This window comes from Sesamum indicum, linkage group LG1, assembly GCF_026168435.1.
Source record: "Sesamum indicum cultivar Baizhima isolate 11 linkage group LG1, ASM2616843v1, whole genome shotgun sequence".
Taxonomy (NCBI): domain Eukaryota; kingdom Viridiplantae; phylum Streptophyta; class Magnoliopsida; order Lamiales; family Pedaliaceae; genus Sesamum; species Sesamum indicum.
In genome coordinates, this window is record NC_142657.1 from 1,102,822 (window position 1) to 1,124,623 (window position 21,802).

At 35.8% G+C, this 21,802-nt stretch overlaps 1 protein-coding gene, 1 long non-coding RNA gene and 1 pseudogene across 3 annotated transcripts; all 3 read left to right on the forward strand.

Annotated features, from left to right (window-relative positions):
* Positions 1 to 2,437: 2,437 nt before the first annotated feature.
* LOC105164728 (cytosolic sulfotransferase 15) lies at positions 2,438 to 15,506 on the forward strand. 2 transcript variants are annotated; one of them, XM_088885909.1, is made up of 2 exons: positions 2,438 to 3,390; positions 3,500 to 3,860. In XM_088885909.1, the coding sequence occupies exons 1-2, from the start codon at positions 2,625 to 2,627 to the stop codon at positions 3,532 to 3,534; spliced, it is 801 nt and encodes a 266-aa protein (XP_088742035.1). In that variant the 5' UTR covers positions 2,438 to 2,624; the 3' UTR covers positions 3,535 to 3,860. The 2 variants fall into 2 exon arrangements, with proteins under 2 accessions (XP_088742035.1, XP_088742011.1); XM_088885885.1 differs by adding an exon at positions 15,174 to 15,506 and having other exon boundaries at positions 2,442 to 3,644.
* LOC148789306 (uncharacterized) lies at positions 10,169 to 13,248 on the forward strand. The gene is made up of 2 exons (XR_016067300.1): positions 10,169 to 11,641; positions 11,740 to 13,248. It is a non-coding gene; the product is annotated as an uncharacterized LOC148789306 (long non-coding RNA).
* LOC105156018 (cytosolic sulfotransferase 15 pseudogene) lies at positions 14,195 to 15,506 on the forward strand (annotated as a pseudogene).
* Positions 15,507 to 21,802: the final 6,296 nt, after the last annotated feature.

Here is a 21,802-nt window from a genome sequence, read left to right on the forward strand (position 1 = left end):
CCTTCGATACACGATTTGAACGCCCAGAAGACGTCTCCCAGCACATATGCGCCGGTTGATGGTTGGAAGGCTTTGTGTTTTCATTCAATAATAGTTCCTGGATTAAATTCTTTAAGAGCTCCCATATATTTAGGTAGCTTTTGAACTGAGCTCTCCCATGTGCCCTAAACAATTTCACGTGTTATTTTCAAACTGTACCATGCCTTTTGGTATGGAATATTCTACCATGTATGATCTTTCACAGTTTAGATGACGTGCTTTATTTAATATGCGGGGTTGCATTTCACCTGTCCTAAAAGCAAAGAAGCAACATAAACCTAATCTAGATTATCATGTTCAAGGGACATATCATTCAATATACACGTATGGTCCCCTCCCATATTTAGTTATTATCCATCTTCCAATTTTTTATTTTAAAATCCCTCACAACTTCCATCTACACCAGATATTTGAAAAAAATAAATATCAATCATTCGACTAATGATGTATGCTTATCGTTAAGAAATATACAAACATATACATGTATACTTGGATTGTGCTGCTTACGGACTACTTTCCACTCGACATTCGAACTGTCAGTTACAAAATACTTGCGACGTGTATGTCATATCGAGTGATCTTTCACCGCCTCTATTAAGGCTTCTTTGTTTTTGAAAATCATTCCACATCCAATCTGCCTTCATTCTTATCATAAAATTTTGCAACATTATAATTGGTACATCAATGGAATCCACGGGTACCTCCAAAATATTTTTTCAAAAAATGGTATAGAGCGGTAAAATATTTGCTGAGTAGTTCTGTGTAGCATAACTAGTAGCATAACTGACGTACCTTGTGTGGAAATAAATCCTCTCAAATTGGTCCTTCGTCAATTCGGGATGAGACAGAATATTCCAGAAGCGACGGATATTCGGGACATGAGCCCACATCAGATCTCCCAAAAAAATCATATGGGCACAAATCAAAACCTGCAACACATACAATACATCAGTAGATGACAAAGATGATATGACACGGTTGTACAAAGGCCACCTATTTCCGATAAAAGAGAAACAAAACGAGGGTATTGAGAATGGTACTACAATATAGCATGAAATTTCGTGTCGTCGTCTAGTGATAGACGTATGGAAAGCGGGTACCAACTTGGAGACGTGCAAGTTGTGCTATGTTATATAATATCGCATACTTTATTTTAAATATTTTTTTTACAACACAACATTCATTATTTTTTTACATTCTTCAGGCAGAAGAGGTGAATGCCCTTGAAGCTTGGTGTAAATGGAGACCACTAAATATTGAAGGGTATAGTCAGTTGGTGGACATATTCGAATACAAGTTACATATTATCAAGGAAATTATATCCCATCAGTCACAACAAATTGCTTTGTCATCCAATGTTGTTCCCACCACATCCCACAGACAAAGAAGAAGTTCTAGCCGAATGTCTATTGGTTCAGTTGAACGTCATGATGTTAGGGTGAATATAGCTGGTCCTGTTATAGTATATACACCTCAAGATTATTACGTGCCACAACCGCCTCAAAATTACTACATGCCTCAACCGCCACAAGATGATTGATTTCAATCAGCTCTATATATGACAACCCAAACATAAGATTATTCTTCACAAATATATCTTGACCTTGGCCTTGGCATTAATCAACCATATACACCAAGATACAACATTTCACTAATTCCATTTCTATCATTAGTGCATATCGTGATAATGTGGAGTCTAGTTCTGCAACAACATCAAGTCGATTGGACATTAATCCCAATGGTGATGATAATGAGGCACAAAATAAGCTAATACAAAATGTGGGCGAGGAAATAAGAAGATCTCGTCGTCAACGCCACAGACGCAACTGTGAAACAGATAGACATTTTTTATATTTACATTGGTAACTCTGTTATGTCCTTCTCTTTCCTTTGTCACTTTTGAGTCTATTTTGATTTTTTTTCAATCAAAACTTGTTATAACAACTTTTACATTCAAAAAAAAAAATTCCAAAATTTGTGCAATAACATTCTTTTAAAATACTCGATACAAACATACTTAAGAGCATGAGATTGTGTATTATGAGGGGGTAAGGGTGTAGTGTAGCATATGCACCATTACTTTAGGTTGTCAAAATGGTAAGATGCATAAATTGGAAGCCACTAAATAATTAGGGACCAATATATAAAAATAAAATAAATGTATATGATGTTAAACAAAATTACAAAATTAAGGGGGGTCAATATATATATATATATAATAAGATATATGTATAATTTTAAAAATAAATACAAAAATTGAGGAGCCAATACAAACAAAAATTAAAAATTCTGTATAATCCTTAAAAAGAATTACAAATCTTGGATGCACCTCCCCTGCATCGGTCCATGCGTTATTGTACTTTCCTTGCGTGATCCATAAAAACATATACTTTTCTTGCATGATTAATTGTGATGCATATGAACCACTACTGCCCAAAAACTTAATTATCTTGTAATGTTTTCAAGATTCCCACTCCAAAGTCTTAAAAACAGTGCATATAGAGTAGTCTATGAGGAGTAGTTGAGTTGGCTTTAGAATATACATACAATAGCCAATATATTCTGCCGACGCATTCATCGTTGAAATGGAGAAGAAAAAAGACGTAAATTGTTCTTCTGCGGACGCTGAGAAGGATGACCTCCAGGAGCTGCTTCACACACTTGAACAACATAAGAGTTGGGATAGTCGTCCCCTCGTTAGGTACGAGCGCATTTGGTTGCCGGTAATGTTATTCCGACCAATATTAACTTCCCAAAAGCACTTCAAAGCAGAAGGCACAGATATAATATTGACAACCATGCCTAAATCAGGAACCACCTGGTTGAAAGCTCTTACTTTTTCCATAGCCAATCGTAATGTTTTTTCCATTCATCAAAGTCCATTACTCTCTTACAATCCTCACACACTTGTGCCTTTCCTAGAGTACACGATTTACCGGGATCAAGATAATCCTGAGCTGGAAAACATTCCACGTCCAAGAATTTTCTCGACTCATATGCCTTTCAAAATCCTTCCTGATTCCATCCGGGAATCTGAATGTAGAATTATCTACATCTGCAGAAACCCTTTGGACCAGTTCGTCTCACACTATCATTTCATGCTTCAAAACAAGATTGAAAAAGACGCAATTCCACTTGAACTAGACGAGGTTTTTGACATGTTTTGCCAGGGAATTCAACCCTTTGGGCCCTTTTGGGACCATATGCTTGGCTACTGGAATGCCCACTTGAAGAATCCTCAGAAAGTGTTGTTTCTAAAGTACGAGGATCTGAAACAGGATATTTCGTCCCATATAAAGAAGATTGCTGAATTCATCGGGTTCCCGTTTTCGGCGGAGGAAGAAAACCAGGGTATGATAGAACAAATCTCAAGGCTATGTAGCTTTGAAAATCTTAAGAATTTGGAGGTGAACAAGAGTGGCTATTTTATTGGGTCAATAAAAAACAGTTCATTCTTCAGGAAGGGAGAAGTTGGAGATTGGGTCAATCATCTGACTCCGGCAATGGCTGAACGCGTCAAGAACCTGACGGAGACCAAGTTCCAGGGCTCCGGTTTGGTTTTCAAGATGTGATGAAAAGATCAGGTGCTGAAGTTTAAGATTCTGGTTCGTATCACATTAATAGTAGTTTTTATTTCCAGCTTCTTTTCTTTACTGAAATGTAAAATTTGTATGGATTTCATTTTCTGCTCATCCAAGAAAAGAGGAAAAACTGAACATAAGACTCTTCACCTCACACAAAAACACGGTTGTTGAAAAATAATATAGAAAATTGTAATTTTAGTCTTTTAATTTAAGGAGTGGTATTTTTAATTCTATATATATTCATTTTCGTAATTTAGTTCTGTAATTTTATAATTTTGACAATTTTAATCATTTTTTGGCTAATTCTGCCGGAAGTTGCATTTCTAGTCCTGCAAATAAATTCATGCAGGACAAAAAATACTAACTCCTCTAAGTTATAGGATTGAAAATATCAATGTTCCCTAAATTACAAGACAAAAAATACAATTTAATTGAGTCATGTGCACATCACATGGGATATTCCTGCCAAATTGGCCGAAAAAGGATTAAAATTGTCAAATTTTTAAAGTTACAGAACTAAATTACAAAAATCAATTCGTACAAAACTAAAAATGTCACCACTCATAAGTTACAGATTAATATTGTGTTTTTCCCATAAATGATATATTGACTCCATTGTTCCTGTAACTGAAACTAGTACACGAGGCACAGTGAAATCAAAGAAAAATATGGAGATAATTACATTGTTTTCCTCTAAAAATTTGGTATAATTATGGATCAATTCTTGTAATTTGCATAATTACATTTAGGATGTGATTGATATATAAAAAAATCATATTTGAATACCATTCTGTAATTGGTATATACAAAACATTAGAAGACAATAAAATTGTAATTTATTTAATTGATTTCATTCATATGATTGATCATTAAAAATAAATTTAGTGATGGAATATAATAACTTTTATGACAAGTTTGCACTTTGATATATATATATATATATATATATATAAATATGTTGAATGCATTGTATAAAAATAATAATTTTATAAAATACTTATAAAAGATTATAAGCCATTAATAAAATATCTTATATGTTATTAAGAAAAATGTATGAGAAAATTTTATTGATCGAATCCACATAGACAGTATTTTTTGCCGAAAAAAAAATTATATTAATTTAAACAATCAAATCAACTAATCTATTTAATCACAATACATTTATAATTATATCTCAATACTTGATAGAAGAAATATTTTGAATTTATAAAAATTAGAATTAAATATCAAAACCAATGAATCAATATTTTGTCCCAGTATTTTGTTATTAATTCAAAATGATATTTGAAATTAATGAAAAGAGTCACCCTCAGTAAGATATGCCCCAGAAATATTAATACCTTGTATAATGTGATCATGACAAGGATAATTTTGTAAAAAAAAAAAAAAAATATCATTTCCAAGCTCATAGAGATAGCTAATACCATGTTTTTTGGGATGGAATTACTAATTCCTCTCCTAAAAGAAAATAAATATCATTATTAGCCAAAATTTATCGAATTTATTGATATCTATAAAAAAAATTATATAAAAATTTATGTTTACCCTCATTGACACAGGTTATACAAATCTTCTTTGGCAAAACTAACCTTTACACATCTTCACACGTAAATTCGTGTGGGGCGATATATCTTTCACCTTTATAAGAATATTTTGTTTAGAAAAAAATTATTTGACCTGCGATATATAAGCGAGTAATAATCAATTTATGGGTAAACAGGAATTCTCATTCAACTTTTTTACTAATGAATGGTTTTACAAAAGAAGTAAAATTTAAAAATTGTAAAAAAACATGGATAAGACTGTCGGCAGAAAACGACAAAGGCCAACAATCAGCAAAGCAAGAAAGCCAGCTGGAAATCACTTGACCGACAAGCCCTTATGACCAACATCTGGAAAGGACGAGGCAATGACGAACGCAGTGACGTTATTCGAAAGAGACAAGATGATGACGAATGCAATAACGTCATCAAAAATAAGTTTGGAGTCCGAATTTGAAGTTGGCGGACGCCTATAAATAAAGAGGCAATGAAGCAGAAGGGGATTATCAGAAAAGTTCTCCTAGTCTTCAAAGCATTAGAATTCTAAGTCTTTTCAATCTTTTGTAGTATTTTAATCTTTCAGTTTATGGGTGTTTCCCCAACGAGTCAAGTCCTCTAATATGAGAGGCTAAACAGTTGTCTCCTCCAACGGAGGAATAATATCTATGTAATATTTTCTATATTTCTTCAATAAAAGTTAGGCTTTTGTTCAATCTTCTTGTCCAAAATTCTATTAAGTCTCTGTATTGGAGTCCCTTTTACGCCCTAAGGTAGGAAACGAAATAGGGCTGTGCTGTTTTGTAATTGAATGAGCCAAGTGCCTACGAACCATCTGTTACGGTAATGTGGTTGGAAGAAGTCCGTAAAACCGAGGACTTGAAAAACTCAAAAATAGAGTGGTCAAAGCAAGGTACGAATTTATGGGGTCTTAATTTATTTTAAAAGCATGTTGGGCCGTTTTAAGAGCATGAAAATAGATTATGAAGCTATTTCCTTTGAAAGGGTAAAATGGTCATAAAATAGGTTGAAGGACCATATTTACGCTAAATTAATAGATAAATGACTAAATCTAATATTGTCAAAGTTAGAGGACCAAAATTAATCCTTGACAAAGATAAAGGACTAAAGTTTTCTTTATCCCTTTATTGTAGCTTTAATACATTCAAACATAACTAGGTAGGAAAAAGCAAGTAGATCAGGCAAAATTACATTTTTAGTTCTGAAACTACAGGTTATTAGTACTATTGGTCCTACTCCATTTACACATTTAGTCACTTTTTTTTATCAGTTTAGTTCTGAACATCTCACATAGGTCATTTTGTTTTGAAAATTTAGTTGCTTGTTGGCAATTTTTGTGCTAACGACCTATAATTACAAGATCATAAATGAGATCTATTCACAGACTAAATTCGTGAAAAAAAAACTGAATTTATATATAAAATAAAGGATTAAGTGCAATTTTGGTCCTCTAACTATAGTCATTTCTCATTTTAGTCCTTTAACTTCCTAGGGTAAGGAAATGGTCCTTTACCATTTTTAATTGCTCAATTTTGAAACCTTTTTCATCGAATATTTATCCAGCTTGCCGAAAAATTCCACGTGGAACCCATGTGGACTTTGAAATTAGGGGTGAGATATTATTGGCTATATGAAGTTGAGTTAGCAGTTTTTACGATTTTTCAAAAGAGAAAAAAATTGATGTGGCATGAATGGCCACATTACACGCTGATGTGGAATGAGAGGGAAAATAAACAGATTCCACATGTATTGATTTATAAGAGAAGCCCCATCCCCAAATGAAGAATCCTATGCATCTTGCTCGCCCCCTTCATTAAAATTCCTTCAATGTCCACTGTTACAAGTTCACATGAGTGCTACTGTGGAACGCCCGTGGTGATGCGTATGGCATGGACGAACGAGAACCCATGAAGAAGGTTTCACTCCTGCAGGAATTACTACAAGGTAAGAAAACCCAATTTGGGTTGGAGTTTCTCTTAAACTATTATGTTTGTTGGGTTGGAAACTGGATCTGATGGTTTTTGGTAGAGAGGAGGGTGTAGGTTTTTTGCATGGAACGATCTCCAATTTTTCAAAGGGCTAGGGCCATTATTCCAAGTTTTCTGAGGATAAATGGCATGGAATTAGAGATTGAACTTTGAGAAAGCGAAACAGAAAAACAAAAGAAATCTTGTTGTCTTACCTTTGCTTTGGATGATTCTATGTTGGTTGTGAAAATAGGTAGGTAGATAGATTTTTTTTTCTTGCTGCTTTTGTATTAGAAGGAAACAATCCTTTGCAATCATCGAATGTACAAGTGTACTTGTTCTTTTAATTCGGAATGAAATTTGGTAATGTACAAGTATTACTGTTTGTATATGTTTTGGTTATGGGAGTACTTGATTTTTTATTTATGGATGTAAATATTTTTTACTGAAAAATCTGGGAATAAAAAGCCTGGAAAGAACTAAAAACCCCTTCAAGACTGGAACTAAATAGCCTAGAAAAACTAGAACTGAACATCTAGAAAAATTGGAACTAAACAACCTAGAAAACAAGAATTAATACTAAAAAAAATTTCAATTTACCGAATCAACAAGTTCACAATGAAACTAAATTCATTTCACCGATGACATAAGGTTCACAATGAGTGTACTCTTCATTTCCAAATATAAATTCATTCTGCAAACATAGGTGTAAAATTCAAACTTCAAAAAACAAAAGGAGCTGTGAACAGTATATAACAATTACTACAAAAGATTTTAAGCACAAAATGAGCAATAACTATTAAAGATATTTGTATATCTGATGAACTAAGCTGGCTTCAATCTAAAATCTTTTATCCTCCTTATCTTATTGTTGGATTACGGTTTCCATGTGGTGCTCTTGATGTGGTAGGAAAAACTGGTAACCCATGGATGCCAATCATAGGTGGAGGTGCTCGAATTTGGACCCTGGGTTATAAGGTTAAGTGCTGGTCTGACTGTTGCAGGTGTTGATACATTGATGGACCTTGCTTGTACACTGGAGCTGTTGCAGCTTGAGATTCCATTTGTATGATACAGGGTTCAACAGTGGATTCAAGGATGGGGTCTTCTTCTGGTTGCAAAGGTGGAAGAATGTTAGCACCTTGTGTTTCCCGTGGAAAGCAAAAACCAAATTAATGCATGCATTGAACTAGCTTGGAAAAACTTCAAAAAAAAAAGAAGCAACTTAAACTTACAGTTGAGGTATCCATTTTTCTCAATGATGTTAACTGCATTTCTTGTGCTTTCCTCTTGCCAGCCTATTATATCAATGCAAAAGTAATTAAAATAGAAAATCAATGTTATTATCATTATAAACCAGGGTTTCTTACTTTAACACTTGTGCCTTCTATGTTAACACGTGTGGCTTCCATATTGATTGTTGCTTCAGTCATCTGCAAAAGGGAAGTTTGAAACTGTAATTAGAAGATAAAGATTACAATGGCAAAACATTATTACTAATTTTTTAGGCACCTCTTGTGTTGCAAGTGATACTCTTTTTGGACACTTGGTTGTATTCTGCCCAAGTTCCTCACATGTTCTCTAATAAACTGTGGTGATGTCTTCTAAGTTTCAGTACTTGCTTCCTCTTTCTTTTCTTTTTGTTCTTCAGTGTAGGCTCATCACTCTCTTCTTCTTGCCTTTGCAGGCTTCCCTGCACCCCTTCCAAAGTTGGGTGGTAGAGGAGGAATTATGCAAGACTCTGACCACAAGCCCACATGGCTCATTTCTATAGTAGGTTTATATACTCTTCTATAAGTCTCATCACTGTAACAGTCTGCCACATAATCTGAAGGGTCCTGTTTTTGGTGATAAATGGCATAACTGGCATGCTTACATGGTATGCTGGACAGTTGCCACTTCTAACAACTGCAACTCCAAGACCCAAGATCCACACAATGTTGACTACTATCAAAACAAGATATTTGGTAATGGAAATCATCAGCATTAATGGCCATATAGTTGGATATCTTATTTGCATGTTTCTGTAAGATCATATGTAATTGACCAGAGCTTGAGGTGGATAAAAGGAGGTTGAACCGGATGCTTAAAGTCGTATATACCCTGACCAAGGAGCAGAGAGGAGGATATGTGAATGGATTAGTCATCTTAAGTTTCCTAATTATTATGAATCTAATTTGGCCCAGTATGTTGACATGAATAAGCTGAAGCTTTACGACATGAAGAGTCATGATTGTCACGTATTCATGCACAAGCTGATCCCGATTGCCTTCCATGAAATACTTCGTGAGCTTGTGTGGAATGCGTTGACAGAGGTCAACCTCGTATTCTAGATTCTATGTTCGACACCGCTCTATGTAAACAAAGTACAAGATTTGAAGCTGGTATCGCCACCATTTTGTGCGACCTCGAGAAAATATTTCCTCCAGCTTTTTTCAACTTAATGGAACACCTAATTGTTCACTTGTTATATTAAGCATGTGTGGATGGGCCCGTAAAATGCAGCTGGATGTGCCCTTTTGAGAGGTAAATACATGAGTTATTCTAATTTTTTAAAATAGTTTCAGTGTTATATGTGTTCTACTAAATATTCATTTATTAGATTTCTTCGCGACTTGAAGATGAAGGTAAAAAATAAAGTACACGTTGAGGCATCAATTGTAGATGCTTACCTTGTATAAGAAATTAGTCTATTCACTTCTAAATACTTTGAGCCACATATTCTTTGCACACAGAACATGCCATGCAGAAATGACGAGCTCTGTATGAACGACAATCGTATCTAATGATTTATTTTCAACTACTTGGCCAAGCATGTGGTGCCTCAAAGAAGAGGTCGCTCAGCGGCTCAGAGAGTCACATAATTGAGATGTACATCTTGTGCAATTGTAAGATAGTCACGCTATAGTACGAGTAAGTATAAAGATACCAATAGGTTATAAATTATTGTTATTTTCAAACTTTTAACCTACGAATCTATATGTATTCTAAATTTTACATACAGGTCTTTTTGAATGAATTATACGAGCACCACCACTGAAGGACCCCAATATTGAGGAGCTAGTAGCTACTCAGTTCAAGGATTGGTTCAAACATCGTATAAGTTGTGCTTTATGAATTGTGTCACAGCTATCAGTCCTCAATATATGATTTCTCTAATATTTTCCATATAGGTGAAATCAAAATTGAATTACACGGACAACAAGCAATTAAAGTTGCATTATTTGGGTTCTATAGTTAAAGTCACAACATTCCAAACTTACTTTGTGAATGGTTATAATTTCCACACTGAACATCACAGTATAGACAAGTCAACTATGAACTGTGGGTGTGTGTGTCAAATGCTCAACATATATAGACACAGACAATAACTTTTATGGGTTTCTAAAAGCGATAATTCATTTGGATCACCCACTTATTCTAAACATGCAGATCGTTTTATTTAAATACCGTTGGACCGATCCCACGAAAGTTATGAATGTACATCCTTATTATCACCTAGTTAACGTAAACATGTTCATCTTCAATTCTTTGTTTTAGTGTTGTTATATTGAACAATTTCTGAATTTTCTTTTCGTTATTTTATTTTATGAGTTATTAATTAATTAATGTTATACTCAATGCTTATGCGATATTACAAATTATGATATATTAGTTCAATAAATAGGTTAGCATTAAAAAGTTTACGAGTATGCAAAGGCACACACTCAAATTAAAAACGTACAATTTTATATTTAAATATATTTTTTTGTTTATTTAAACTTACAATTAGAAAAATATTCCGCTTGCTATGCTTGTGGAATAATAAATATACAACTTAGCATATAAAATTGAGCGTTGACATACCAGAAAATAAATCATCTAGGCCAGCTGGCCATCATGTGGTTTTCATTAATAATGCATGTGATTTTTATTTCTTATTTCTTGTTAATTGCAAAATCTTCTGAATCAGTTTGTCTGGTCACAGGAAGAAATTTAACTTTTAAAATGGCTAATTATTAATATAATTAAGAATAATCACAATCACGCAGTGATGTTGTCGTCATTTTTTTAGTGTCGTTAAAACATTTGCTATTGTCATAGCTAAGAATTATGACAAAAATATTTTTCTTTGTACATAATTTGAATTTTATCATTGATTTTATTTAATCATGACTAATAATTTATATTTACCATAATTTTTAATCCATAATCATTAAAAATGTAGACAATAATAATTTTTTTTTCCAACGCGAGGAAGAAATCAACGCGATGAGGACCAGTGTTGTTATCGATGAGGAAGAAATCAACGAGATGAAGGACAGCGAGTCGACCAGGGACTAGGGTCGCATGAAGAGAGGAGAGCAATCGAAAGAAGGCAAGAACCGATCTGAAAAAGATCGAGAAAGACGAGTACATTAATAACCTAAATATCACAGATATACTCCATTGAATACTACTAGGGAGAAAGCCATGTTAATGGTAGAGAAGGAAGGACTTCTTCAATGGCCAGGTAAAACACGGGATACCCCTACTAAAAAATTTTCTAGCAAATATTGCAAGTTCCATAAAGACAAAGGCCACGACACTGAGGAGTGCTTCCAATTAAAGGACGAAATCGAGAGGCTGATTAGGCGGAGTTACTTTAAGAATTTAATCGAGAAAAGAAGCGAACCAGGAAATAGAAGTAGATCGCGGAGTAGAGATCGAGGCTGAAAAGACGATCCAGGCAGGAATGAGCCTCGCGATAATGCGCCCACCAAAGGAGTCATCCATACCATATCGGGAGGTCCTACAGGTGGAAACTCATCAAGAGCTCGTAAGAGGTATGCGAGGCATTGTAGATACAGGCGGGGAGGACAAGTATTGTGTGTGGAACCTCAAGAGGACTTCGTTTCTGGAAATAAAGATTTAAGCTCGGGATCGGAGGCCCAAAATGATCCCATGGTCATCAGAATGGAAGCTGTGGGAATTACTCAGGGGGAAGGTCGTTGGCCTAGAAGATTTTAAGGCAAGGATACTATTGGCCCACCATGGTGGAGGACGCAAAAGAGTTCACGAAGAAATGTGAGAACTGGAAGAAGTTTGCAGGTTTGTTGCAGTCACCAGCGACTCCACTTGAAGCTCTCAAGGTCGTGTGTCCTTTTGATCAATGGGGAATCGACATCTTAGGTCCTTTCCCACAAGCAGCGGCCCAAAAGAAGTTCCTAATTGTGGCTGTGGAATATTTTGCCAAATGGTGGAGGCAGAAGCATTAGCAAAGATCTCTGAAAAAAAGGTAATTAATTTCATTTCGAAAAACATAATTTGCAGGTTTGGCATTCCAAGAGTGTTGGTGTCAGACAATGGAGCTCAGTTTCAAGGGAAGAAGATCGTATCATGGTGCAAGGAGTTCAAAATCCAGCAAAATTTCACTGCAGTTAGGAACCCTCAAGCGAACGGACAGGTCAAAGTAACGAATAGGATTTCATTGCAACACTTGAAGACTCAATTAGAGGGAACTAAAGGATCATGGGTCGAGAAGTTACCAGGCGTGCTATGGGCTTATAGAACCACGCTAAGGTCATCTACAGGAGAGACCCATTTTGGCTTGGTATATGGTAGTGAGGCGATCATACCGGTAGAGATAGGAAAAGAGAAGGTGAGGATGAGTCAGTATGATCCACAAGAAAATGCTCGGGCAAGATCCTTTGATCTCAGTGTGGTCGAAGAATGCAGGGATCGCACTTATACCAAAATACTGCAATAGAGCCTGATGACTAAAAATACAACCGAAGGGTGAAGCCCAAGATTTTCAGGTGGGCGACCTCGTTTTGAAGAAAGTTGAAGTATCCAAGCATGTAGGGAACCTGGACCCTACGTAGGAGGGTCCTTACAAGGTCGTAGAAGTAAAGAGGAAAGGAACGTTTGCTCTCCAAGATATGGAAGGCAAGGATCTGTCCAAACCATGGAACATTCATAACTTGAAAAAGTTTTATGCCTAGAGGAATCCAACGACCTGAAAAAGGTCTATTTTGAAGAAATTGGGTGAACTAGAAGTCTAAGAAAGATGCAAATCTTTTGCTCCGTAAAAGAACTAAAAAAGATACCAATAGTTTATAAATTATTGTTATTTTCAAACTTTTAGCCCATGCATTGATATGTATTCTAAATTTTACATACAGGTCCTTTCTGAATGAATTATACTAGCACCACCACTCGAAGGACCCTAATATTGAGGAGCTAGTAGCTACTCAGTTCAAGGATTGGTTCAAATATTGTATAAGTTGTGCTTTATGAATTGTGTCACAACTGTCAGTCATCAATATATGATTTCTCTAATATTTGCAATATAGGTGAAATCAGAATTGAATTACACAGACAACAAGCTGTTAAAGTTGCATTATTGAGGTTCTATAGCTAAAGTCACAGCATTCCAAACTTACTTTGTGAATGGTTACAATTTCCACACTGAACATCTCAGTATAGACAAGTCAACTGTGAAGTGTGGGGTGTGTGTCAAATGCTCATCATATATAGATACGGACAGTAACTTCTATGAATTTCTAAAAGAGATAATTCATTTGGATCACCCACTTATTCTAAACATGCAGATCGTTTTATTTAAATGCCGTTAGATCGATCCCACGAAAGTTATGAATGTACATCCTTATTATCACCTAGTTAATGTAAACTTGTTCATCTTCAGTTCTTTGTTTTAGTGTTGTTATATTGAACAATTTCTGAATTTGCTTTTCGTTATTTTATTTTATGAGTTATTAATTGATTAATGTTATACTCAATGCTTATGCAATATTACAAATTATGATATATTAGTTCAATAAATAGGTTAGCATTAAAAAGTTTACAAGTATGCAAAGGCACACACTCAAATTAAAAACGTACAAGTTTATATTTAAATATATGTTTTTGTTTATTTAAACTTACAATTAGAAAAATAATCCGGTTGCTATGCTTGTGGAATAATAAATATACAACTTAGCATATAAAATTGAGCGTTGACATAGCAGAAAAAAATAATCTAGGCCATGTGCTTTTTATTAATAATCCATGATTCATCCGGTACACTACCCAACACTTTATCTTGTGTAACACTCCAAAAATCCTGATATGAAACAAAGCACATGTAGAGACTGTAGAGTAGTCTATAAAAGAGTAGTACGTACTTGAATTTTTCAGAATACATTCATCATTCAAATGGAGAAGAAAGAAGTTTCAAATGAGCTCCAGGAGTTGCTCCAAACACTTGAACAACAGACGAACTGGGATGGCCGTCGGCTCGTTAAATACGATGGATTCTGGTTGTCAGAAATCGTACTCCGACCAATATTGTCCGCTCAAAAGTACTTCAAAGCAAAAGATTCCGACATCATATTGACATCCATCCCAAAATCAGGAACCACCTGGTTGAAAGCGCTTCTGTTTTCCATAGCCAATCGCAACGTTATCTCCATTGACCAAAGCCCTTTACTCACTTCCAATCCTCACACAGTTGTGCCCTTCCTCGAGGCCAATCTTTATTTGTTCCAAGAAAATCCAAATCTCCAAGACCTCCCTAGTCCAAGAATTTTCGCAACACACATGCCTTTCAAAATCCTTCCTGATTCCATCCGTGAATCCGAGTGTAAAATTATCTACATCTGCAGAAATCCTTTGGATCTGTTCGTTTCACAACGCAATTTCTTGCTCGAAAACAAGATAGAAAAAGACGCAGTGCCACTCGATATAGACGCGGCTTTCGACTTGTTTTGCCAGGGAATTTATCTTTTCGGGCCCTTCTGGGACCATATTCTTGGATACTGGAATGCTGGCTTGAAGAATCCTCAGAAAGTGTTGTTTCTGAGGTACGAGGATCTGAAAGAGGATATCACGCCTCATGTCAAGAAGATTGCTGAATTCATCGGGTCCCCATTTTCACCCGAGGAAGAAAAACAAGGTGTCGTGGATCAAATCTCAAGGCTATGTAGCTTCGAAAATCTTAGGAATTTGGAGGTGAACAAGAATGGATACATCCTTGAGGTACTGAAAAACAGTTCATTCTTCAGGAAGGGAGAAGTCGGAGATTGGATCAATCATCTTACTCCTGCAATGGCTGAACGTGTTAAGGACCTCATGGCGAGCAAGTTCGACGGCTCTGGTTTAACTTTCAAGATCTAAACAAAACTTCAGCGATTGAAGAATACGATTATGGGAGAACATTTGAAGAATTTTTCAGAGGTTAATTAGTATTAAGGTTCACTGCAAGTTTCTGTTCTTACTGCAATCTGTTTGTATGGATCTCATTTTCTACTTATGAATAACATTTGTAAATGAAACTCTTGGGCGCAAAAAGATGGCGGTTGACGAATTCAATCTATTCTGTTCCATTTTCCTTATCATTTCTTTCTTTTCATTTTTTAAGAAAAAAAAAATAATGAATGAAACATTTTTTTTTTTTAAGTAAAAATACACAAATATATATTCCTAGCAGACCGATGAAGAGTAGTGCGAGTGTCTCTTGCTGCAACCGCAGTTTGCGCATGGCCTCTACAGCAACTCGACATCAATAATGTCTTTTTGCACGGGCATTTGGACGAAAACATTTATATGACTCCACCTGAGGGATACATTTGGCCCCTCACCTGGTCTATAAATTGGAGGTCATTGTACGGACTTAAACAGGCGTCTCATCAATGGAATGTGGAATTAACCTTTTGTCTCACCGCCTATGATTTCAATCAATCGGCCCATGATCATTGTCTCTTCGTCAAGCATACTCCTACAGGGCCGATGGCACTGTTAGCTTATGTGGATGACATATTACTCACTAGCCCTTCTCTGTCAGGAATTCAAGAGGTGAAAGAATACCTCTACGGCTTGTTCACTATCAAGAATATTGGTAATGCTCGCTACTTTCTTGGTCTAGAAATTACTCGCAGTACGAATGGTCTGATGTTTCACAGACAAAGTATGTTCTGGATGTCATCCGCGACACAGGTCTGACTCAAGCTAAGTCAGCTTCCACACATCTTCCTCAGGGCTTGAAGCTGCGATCTAAAACTGATAAGCTGCTTCTTAACCCTGATACATATAAATGTCTTGTGGGACGCCTACTGTACCTGGGTTTTACTTGCCCAAACATCTCATATTCTGTTCAGCAACTCAGCCAATTTCTCACACATCCCTGCGACTCTCACTGGCGTGCTGCTCTTCATGTAATTCGCTACCTGAAAGGGCGTCCGTCAAAAGGACTGTTCTTTCCTTCGCATAATTCCTTGGTATTGAAGTCCTACTGTGACACGGATTGGGCCTCCTGCCTAGACTCGAGGCGCTCACTCACTGTTTTTTGTATATTCCTTGGACCAGCCTTGGTATCCTAGAAAACTAAGAAACAGGTTACTGTCCTCAAGTCAACTGTTGTCGCAGTCTTGCTACCACTGTCTGCAAACTGCAGTGGTTCACATACATCCTTGCCGATCTTGGCCTTACCGCTTCTTTGCCCATCGATCTTTTCTATGATAACAAGGTAGCCCTACACATTTTGGACAACCCTGTGTTTCATGAGCGAACTAAGCACATCAAATTGGATTGTCATTTAGTTCACGATACCTAGAAAGAGGGCTTCATTTCACCGACGTTTGTGCGAAGTTCGCTGCAGCTCGCTGATTTGTTTACAAAGATCCTTCCTATTTCTACCTTCACCACCATGCTTTTCGAGTTGGTGTTGTTCTCGTTCAAGCCACGTCCAACTTGTGGGGAAGCCTGTTGAGAGTTCGACCTCCTCCCAGGTTGAACACCAGACCAATCATCATGAGGTCGTGCACGAGCTCACGCATCCTGAATTCATGTTTCCAACTACACGTCATGAGGTTGTTGATACTGAGGTCACTACTATCACAGCGGCGGTTATTTTGGATACAGGATAGATTCTCTGTAATAGCTTTTTTTGTCTTTTGCGTAACAAAGTGTGTTAGATTAGTTGGGGAGGTTACGCCCATTGTGCATTTAATTTCCTTGTACACCTTCATTTTAGATGATGAATCTCTTACAGAAAATAGAAAAACATATCCTCTCTAGAATGATTCTGTTTTTGCATTTCTGTTGTTTTGATTACATGAAACTCAACATTGCATCGTTTTTATTTAACCATAATTAATAATAATAATTATTTAACACGAGTTTTAACCATAATTACTAATATTGTTCAATAATGATTTTTTTATAGTGTGCTCATAAAAAATATTGAGAGGTACGCCGAGCCACTTGCTCTCAATACCTAAAACAAAGCTAGCTGCTGAAGAATATGACCTTGGGAACACTTAATTACTGCTAGCTTTTGTTACCAATTTCTGCTCTTCCTATATCTATAGGTATGGATTTCATTTTTGGCTGTTATTACTGTTGAAAAATTGAAAGATTGTGCCGTGGAAAAACCACTGCCTTGAAAGCGAAATTTCGGTACTACCGTGGTGCATATAGTATAAACCGATCGCTCCCCAAGGTTAACACAGCTATTACTTTCTTACACGCGCACTCGTGGAAGAAAGCTTGAAACAACGAACAAAATATAAAACTCAGAAGTGAAAGAAGAGAAATGAGCTAGAAGAGGAGAGCTCTCCAATTTTTGGTGTGTAAATGAAGGAGAACTCATGCCTATTTATAGAGCCATGACTAAGTAGATAAAATCAATTGGACTTATCCAATCCTTAATCCAACGGATATAATAGAATAAAAGAGGATTTGTTGGTTAATTAGCTAAAAATAAGGCAAGGGACTTAGACTTCTTATTAGTCATTCCTAACAATCACCCACAAATGACTAATATAGAAGAAGAACATGATTTCTGAGTGAAGGAATAGATATACTTAAGCATTAATATCTTTCGATTGAATTAATGCGTAGTGAAGTGAGGCAATCAATTTGGCTAACGAGAGTGATATGACTCTTGAACTTTCGATAGCTCAAATTGAGACCCCCACAATCACGTATGAATTCCTTAGTGTTCGCTGTTCCGCAATAAAATTCCGAGCCTATTAATGGCCATGCGCTTATACCTTGGGTTCAAATGAGTGCTCTAGAAAGAACTTTCATTTTTCTTTCATAGAAGGCGGCCCACCTCCACACTCAACACAGATAGCTTCATCAAGTCTATAGACCACTCAACAACTGAGCTATGAGACTATCTTTCTGAACAGAGTCAGAGTTATCCATCAAGTCCTTATTCGGACCACCCAAACACAGGGCTATGGATTTATATGGTCATTACCATATTCCATTCTTTGCAAAGTTCTGTTGACAAAAGTATATGATGACCGACAAGAAAAACGGCAGTGCATCTTAGGAAATTCACATGCACATTAAAACACAAGTAGAGAGGGGAGACATAGACAAACTCAGTAGATCCCAGCGTGTCAGCATTACTCCCGCTTCGCCTCTCCACTAAAACATTTGTGCTAAGTCCATTCCATGTAAAAAATATTTCTCGCTTTATCACCACAAGCCGATAGGGCTGACCCTGTGAAATGCATATGTTATCTCTTCACAGTTATCCCTCCTAGCATTGCTTCCCCACATCATTAGTCTAAGACCAAAAGACTGGCAAGAAATGTAAGACAATATCTGCCACAACTGTTGGATGATGCCTACCATAAACCATGTTAACCCCTTGCACCATTAGGTGACAAGGGACTGTTAATATGCTACAGCATGCACATGACAACACAGCTGAGGAGCTGCACCCGTATTCAGCTCCTCATAAAAGACACCAACCTCCAGTGTTCAGAATATTATTTGGGTTTAAGTGATAACTCTAACATGTGGGCATCATATATGTCCCAGGATTGTGATCGCTTAACCTCAATCAAAGACCAAAAGCATAGATTAGAGCTTCATCTGCAAAATCACACTTGAAAATGACATGGAATAATCTCAATAAGTATCAAACCTTGGAATACAACCACCCAACAGTCAGCATATCTTCCACAAATTTGAACCTTCCATTGATATATTTCTTTCAAAAGATTCAACTGGCAACTAAAATTCCAAACATATCAAAGAACCAGGCGTTTCCACCAAAAAGTAAATACGTATTCCTTATAAAGGAAACAAGAAAATTGGGCGCAAAACCAACAGCAAAATGTTGTCGCCTAAAATACATTGCAGACAAAGGCAGTGCAAAAAGAGGATAAGAATTAAGTGTAAGGAAGTAAAAATAACCACTAAACACTGTAAACAACGGGGCCCTTGAAGTTCTTGAGTTTCCGAGTTTCGGGAGGCAATGTAAAATAGTTCTGTATCTGGTCCTATTTAAAAGGAAGAGCTGCTATATAAGAAAAAGTGTGCGACTTTCACCAGCAAATTCAAGAAGATGATAGGCAAACATGTTGAATGGGAAGCAATATTGCAACAAACTTACTCCCAATAGAGAGGCCAAATTACATGCTATCATACCCAAAGCCCTGAACCCCCACCAAGCCCAAAGTTAGAATAAATTAGTCTAGAGAATTAGATCATGTTCACGAGGCTAACACACCTTAAGATTACGTTCGAAGTAGCTTGTAAGAAATTGACAGTGAGCAAATATGAAATAAACAATGGAGGTACGATGAAAGACCTTAAATCATGAAATAAATTAAAGCATAGTAATCTCTGATAAACAGAAAGGAAATAGAAAAAATCTAGTTTATGGAATAATACAACTCAGTGCAAATTAGATATTTGGACTTTGTGCCCATATACTGAAATTGAGTTTATAAGTAATGAAAGCTGGAAATTTGCACATCACCGGGTCAAAACTTTTCTACATCGACTAATTTCATCAACTTATTCAAATAAATGTCTGGCCATGGATATCATCATGCTCATCTGCTGGATAAAAACAATGGTTCAACCACATTGTATCCCTTCTCATTAGAACACGTCTTACATTTGGATATAATGGCAATTAAGGAAAGTTAAACCACAAAATTCTTTCTCCCATATTTATAGAGATCCCACTACCAAAAATTGTGTAAACTATACGTGTTGATCATCCCTTAATCCATTGCTACAAACAATTTTATTTCCAATTTTTTACTCCACATGTGCTGGCCGAAAATAGTTATATTTCTGTCCACATTTAATCAAACACTTCCATTCACAGCAAATTAGTACCAACTACAGATATTCTCCATCTTTAACAATAATACACCATAAAAGCACATTATTCCCCACAGCAAAACAATTGATCGCAGTCCTCTAAATTTAATACACTAAGACGTCAAATTTCCGAAACCAAAAATCGAAAAACATCAGGCCAACACACATTGCACGGGGCATACATAAAACTTCTCCTAGATTACAAAATTACTTTAACCAATACGTTAATGCCCTAAGCACGGAAAGAATAGCATTATTAAGCGCATAATACCAATGGTCATGTATTAATCATCATTCGCAAAATCTCTGACTGCAGATAACAAAAACCAAATCAGCAGAGAACCAAACGCCAAAATATGATCTCAAAATAATAAAATGTCTTTCAATTCTTTGGCAATCTGATGTTGATGTACTTGATACTATAATTTCGCTTTCAACTGTTGGAAAATTGAAAGACTGTGCCGTGGAAAAACCACTGCCTTGAAAGCGAAATTTCGGTACTACTGTGGTGCAGATAGTATAAACCGATCGCTCCCCAAGGTTAACACAGCTATTACTTTCTTACACGCGTACTCGTGGAAGAAAGCTTGAAACAACGAACAAAATATAAAACTCAGAAGTGAAAGAAGAGAAATGAGCTAGAAGAGGAGAGCTCTCAAATTTTTGGTGTGTAAATGAAGGAGAACTCATGCCTATTTATAGAGCCATGACTAAGCAGATAAAATCAATTGGACTTATCCAATCCTTAATCCAACGGATATAATAGAATAAAAGAGGATTTGTTGGTTAATTAGCTAAAAATAAGACAAGAGACTTGGACTTCTTGTTAGTCATTCCTAACAATTACTGTCTGTTGGTATGGATTTTATTTTCTAAAATCGACAAGGATAACAGAGGGAAAGTATATACGATCCAACGCTGCAAAATCATGATGTTGGTAGTAGCTAGATATGTTGAAGCTATTAAGTATTCATGTTTATTTTGAAAGAATATTGAAGTTAGGGAAAAATGCAAGCAGTTCTTATTATGATATTATAAATGAGAAATAATTTTTTTATAAAAAAATTTAATAATTTATCCTTTTGTATTTTTTAAAATACAACAATTTATATTCCTATGTTTTTTAAAATGAACAATTTATCCCCCTAGACAAAGGTAAATTGTATCATTTTAAAAATTATATGGCGTAAATTATTATTTTTTTTCATAAAAATAATTTGCTCATTTGTAATATTAGAATCAGATAAATTACATTAAATCCATTAAAGTTATAACATTGTTCTTGTTCTATTTATTATCGTTAACTTAAATTAATTTAGTTAAACCTGAATCATTTATATAACAAATTCACTAGACGAGTTACGTGAGTAATGTGTTGTTATAGACTTTCCACGTTCTTCAGTTATTTCTTCGAGTTCCCCCGTCCCGTTGCCTACTTGAAGAAATGTGAGGCCCGTGTCCTCTTTCCGATTGATTGTGATTTATATAAATAGTTCACACGTAAAAAAAAACCACCAAAATGCATGATTGATTGTGATTCATCCGGCACACTACCCGA

Bases quoted from the DNA above. Each gene is read 5' to 3' on its own strand.
- LOC105164728 (XM_088885885.1), top strand. From the start codon at position 2,625: ATGGAGAAGAAAAAAGACGTAAATTGTTCTTCTGCGGACGCTGAGAAG.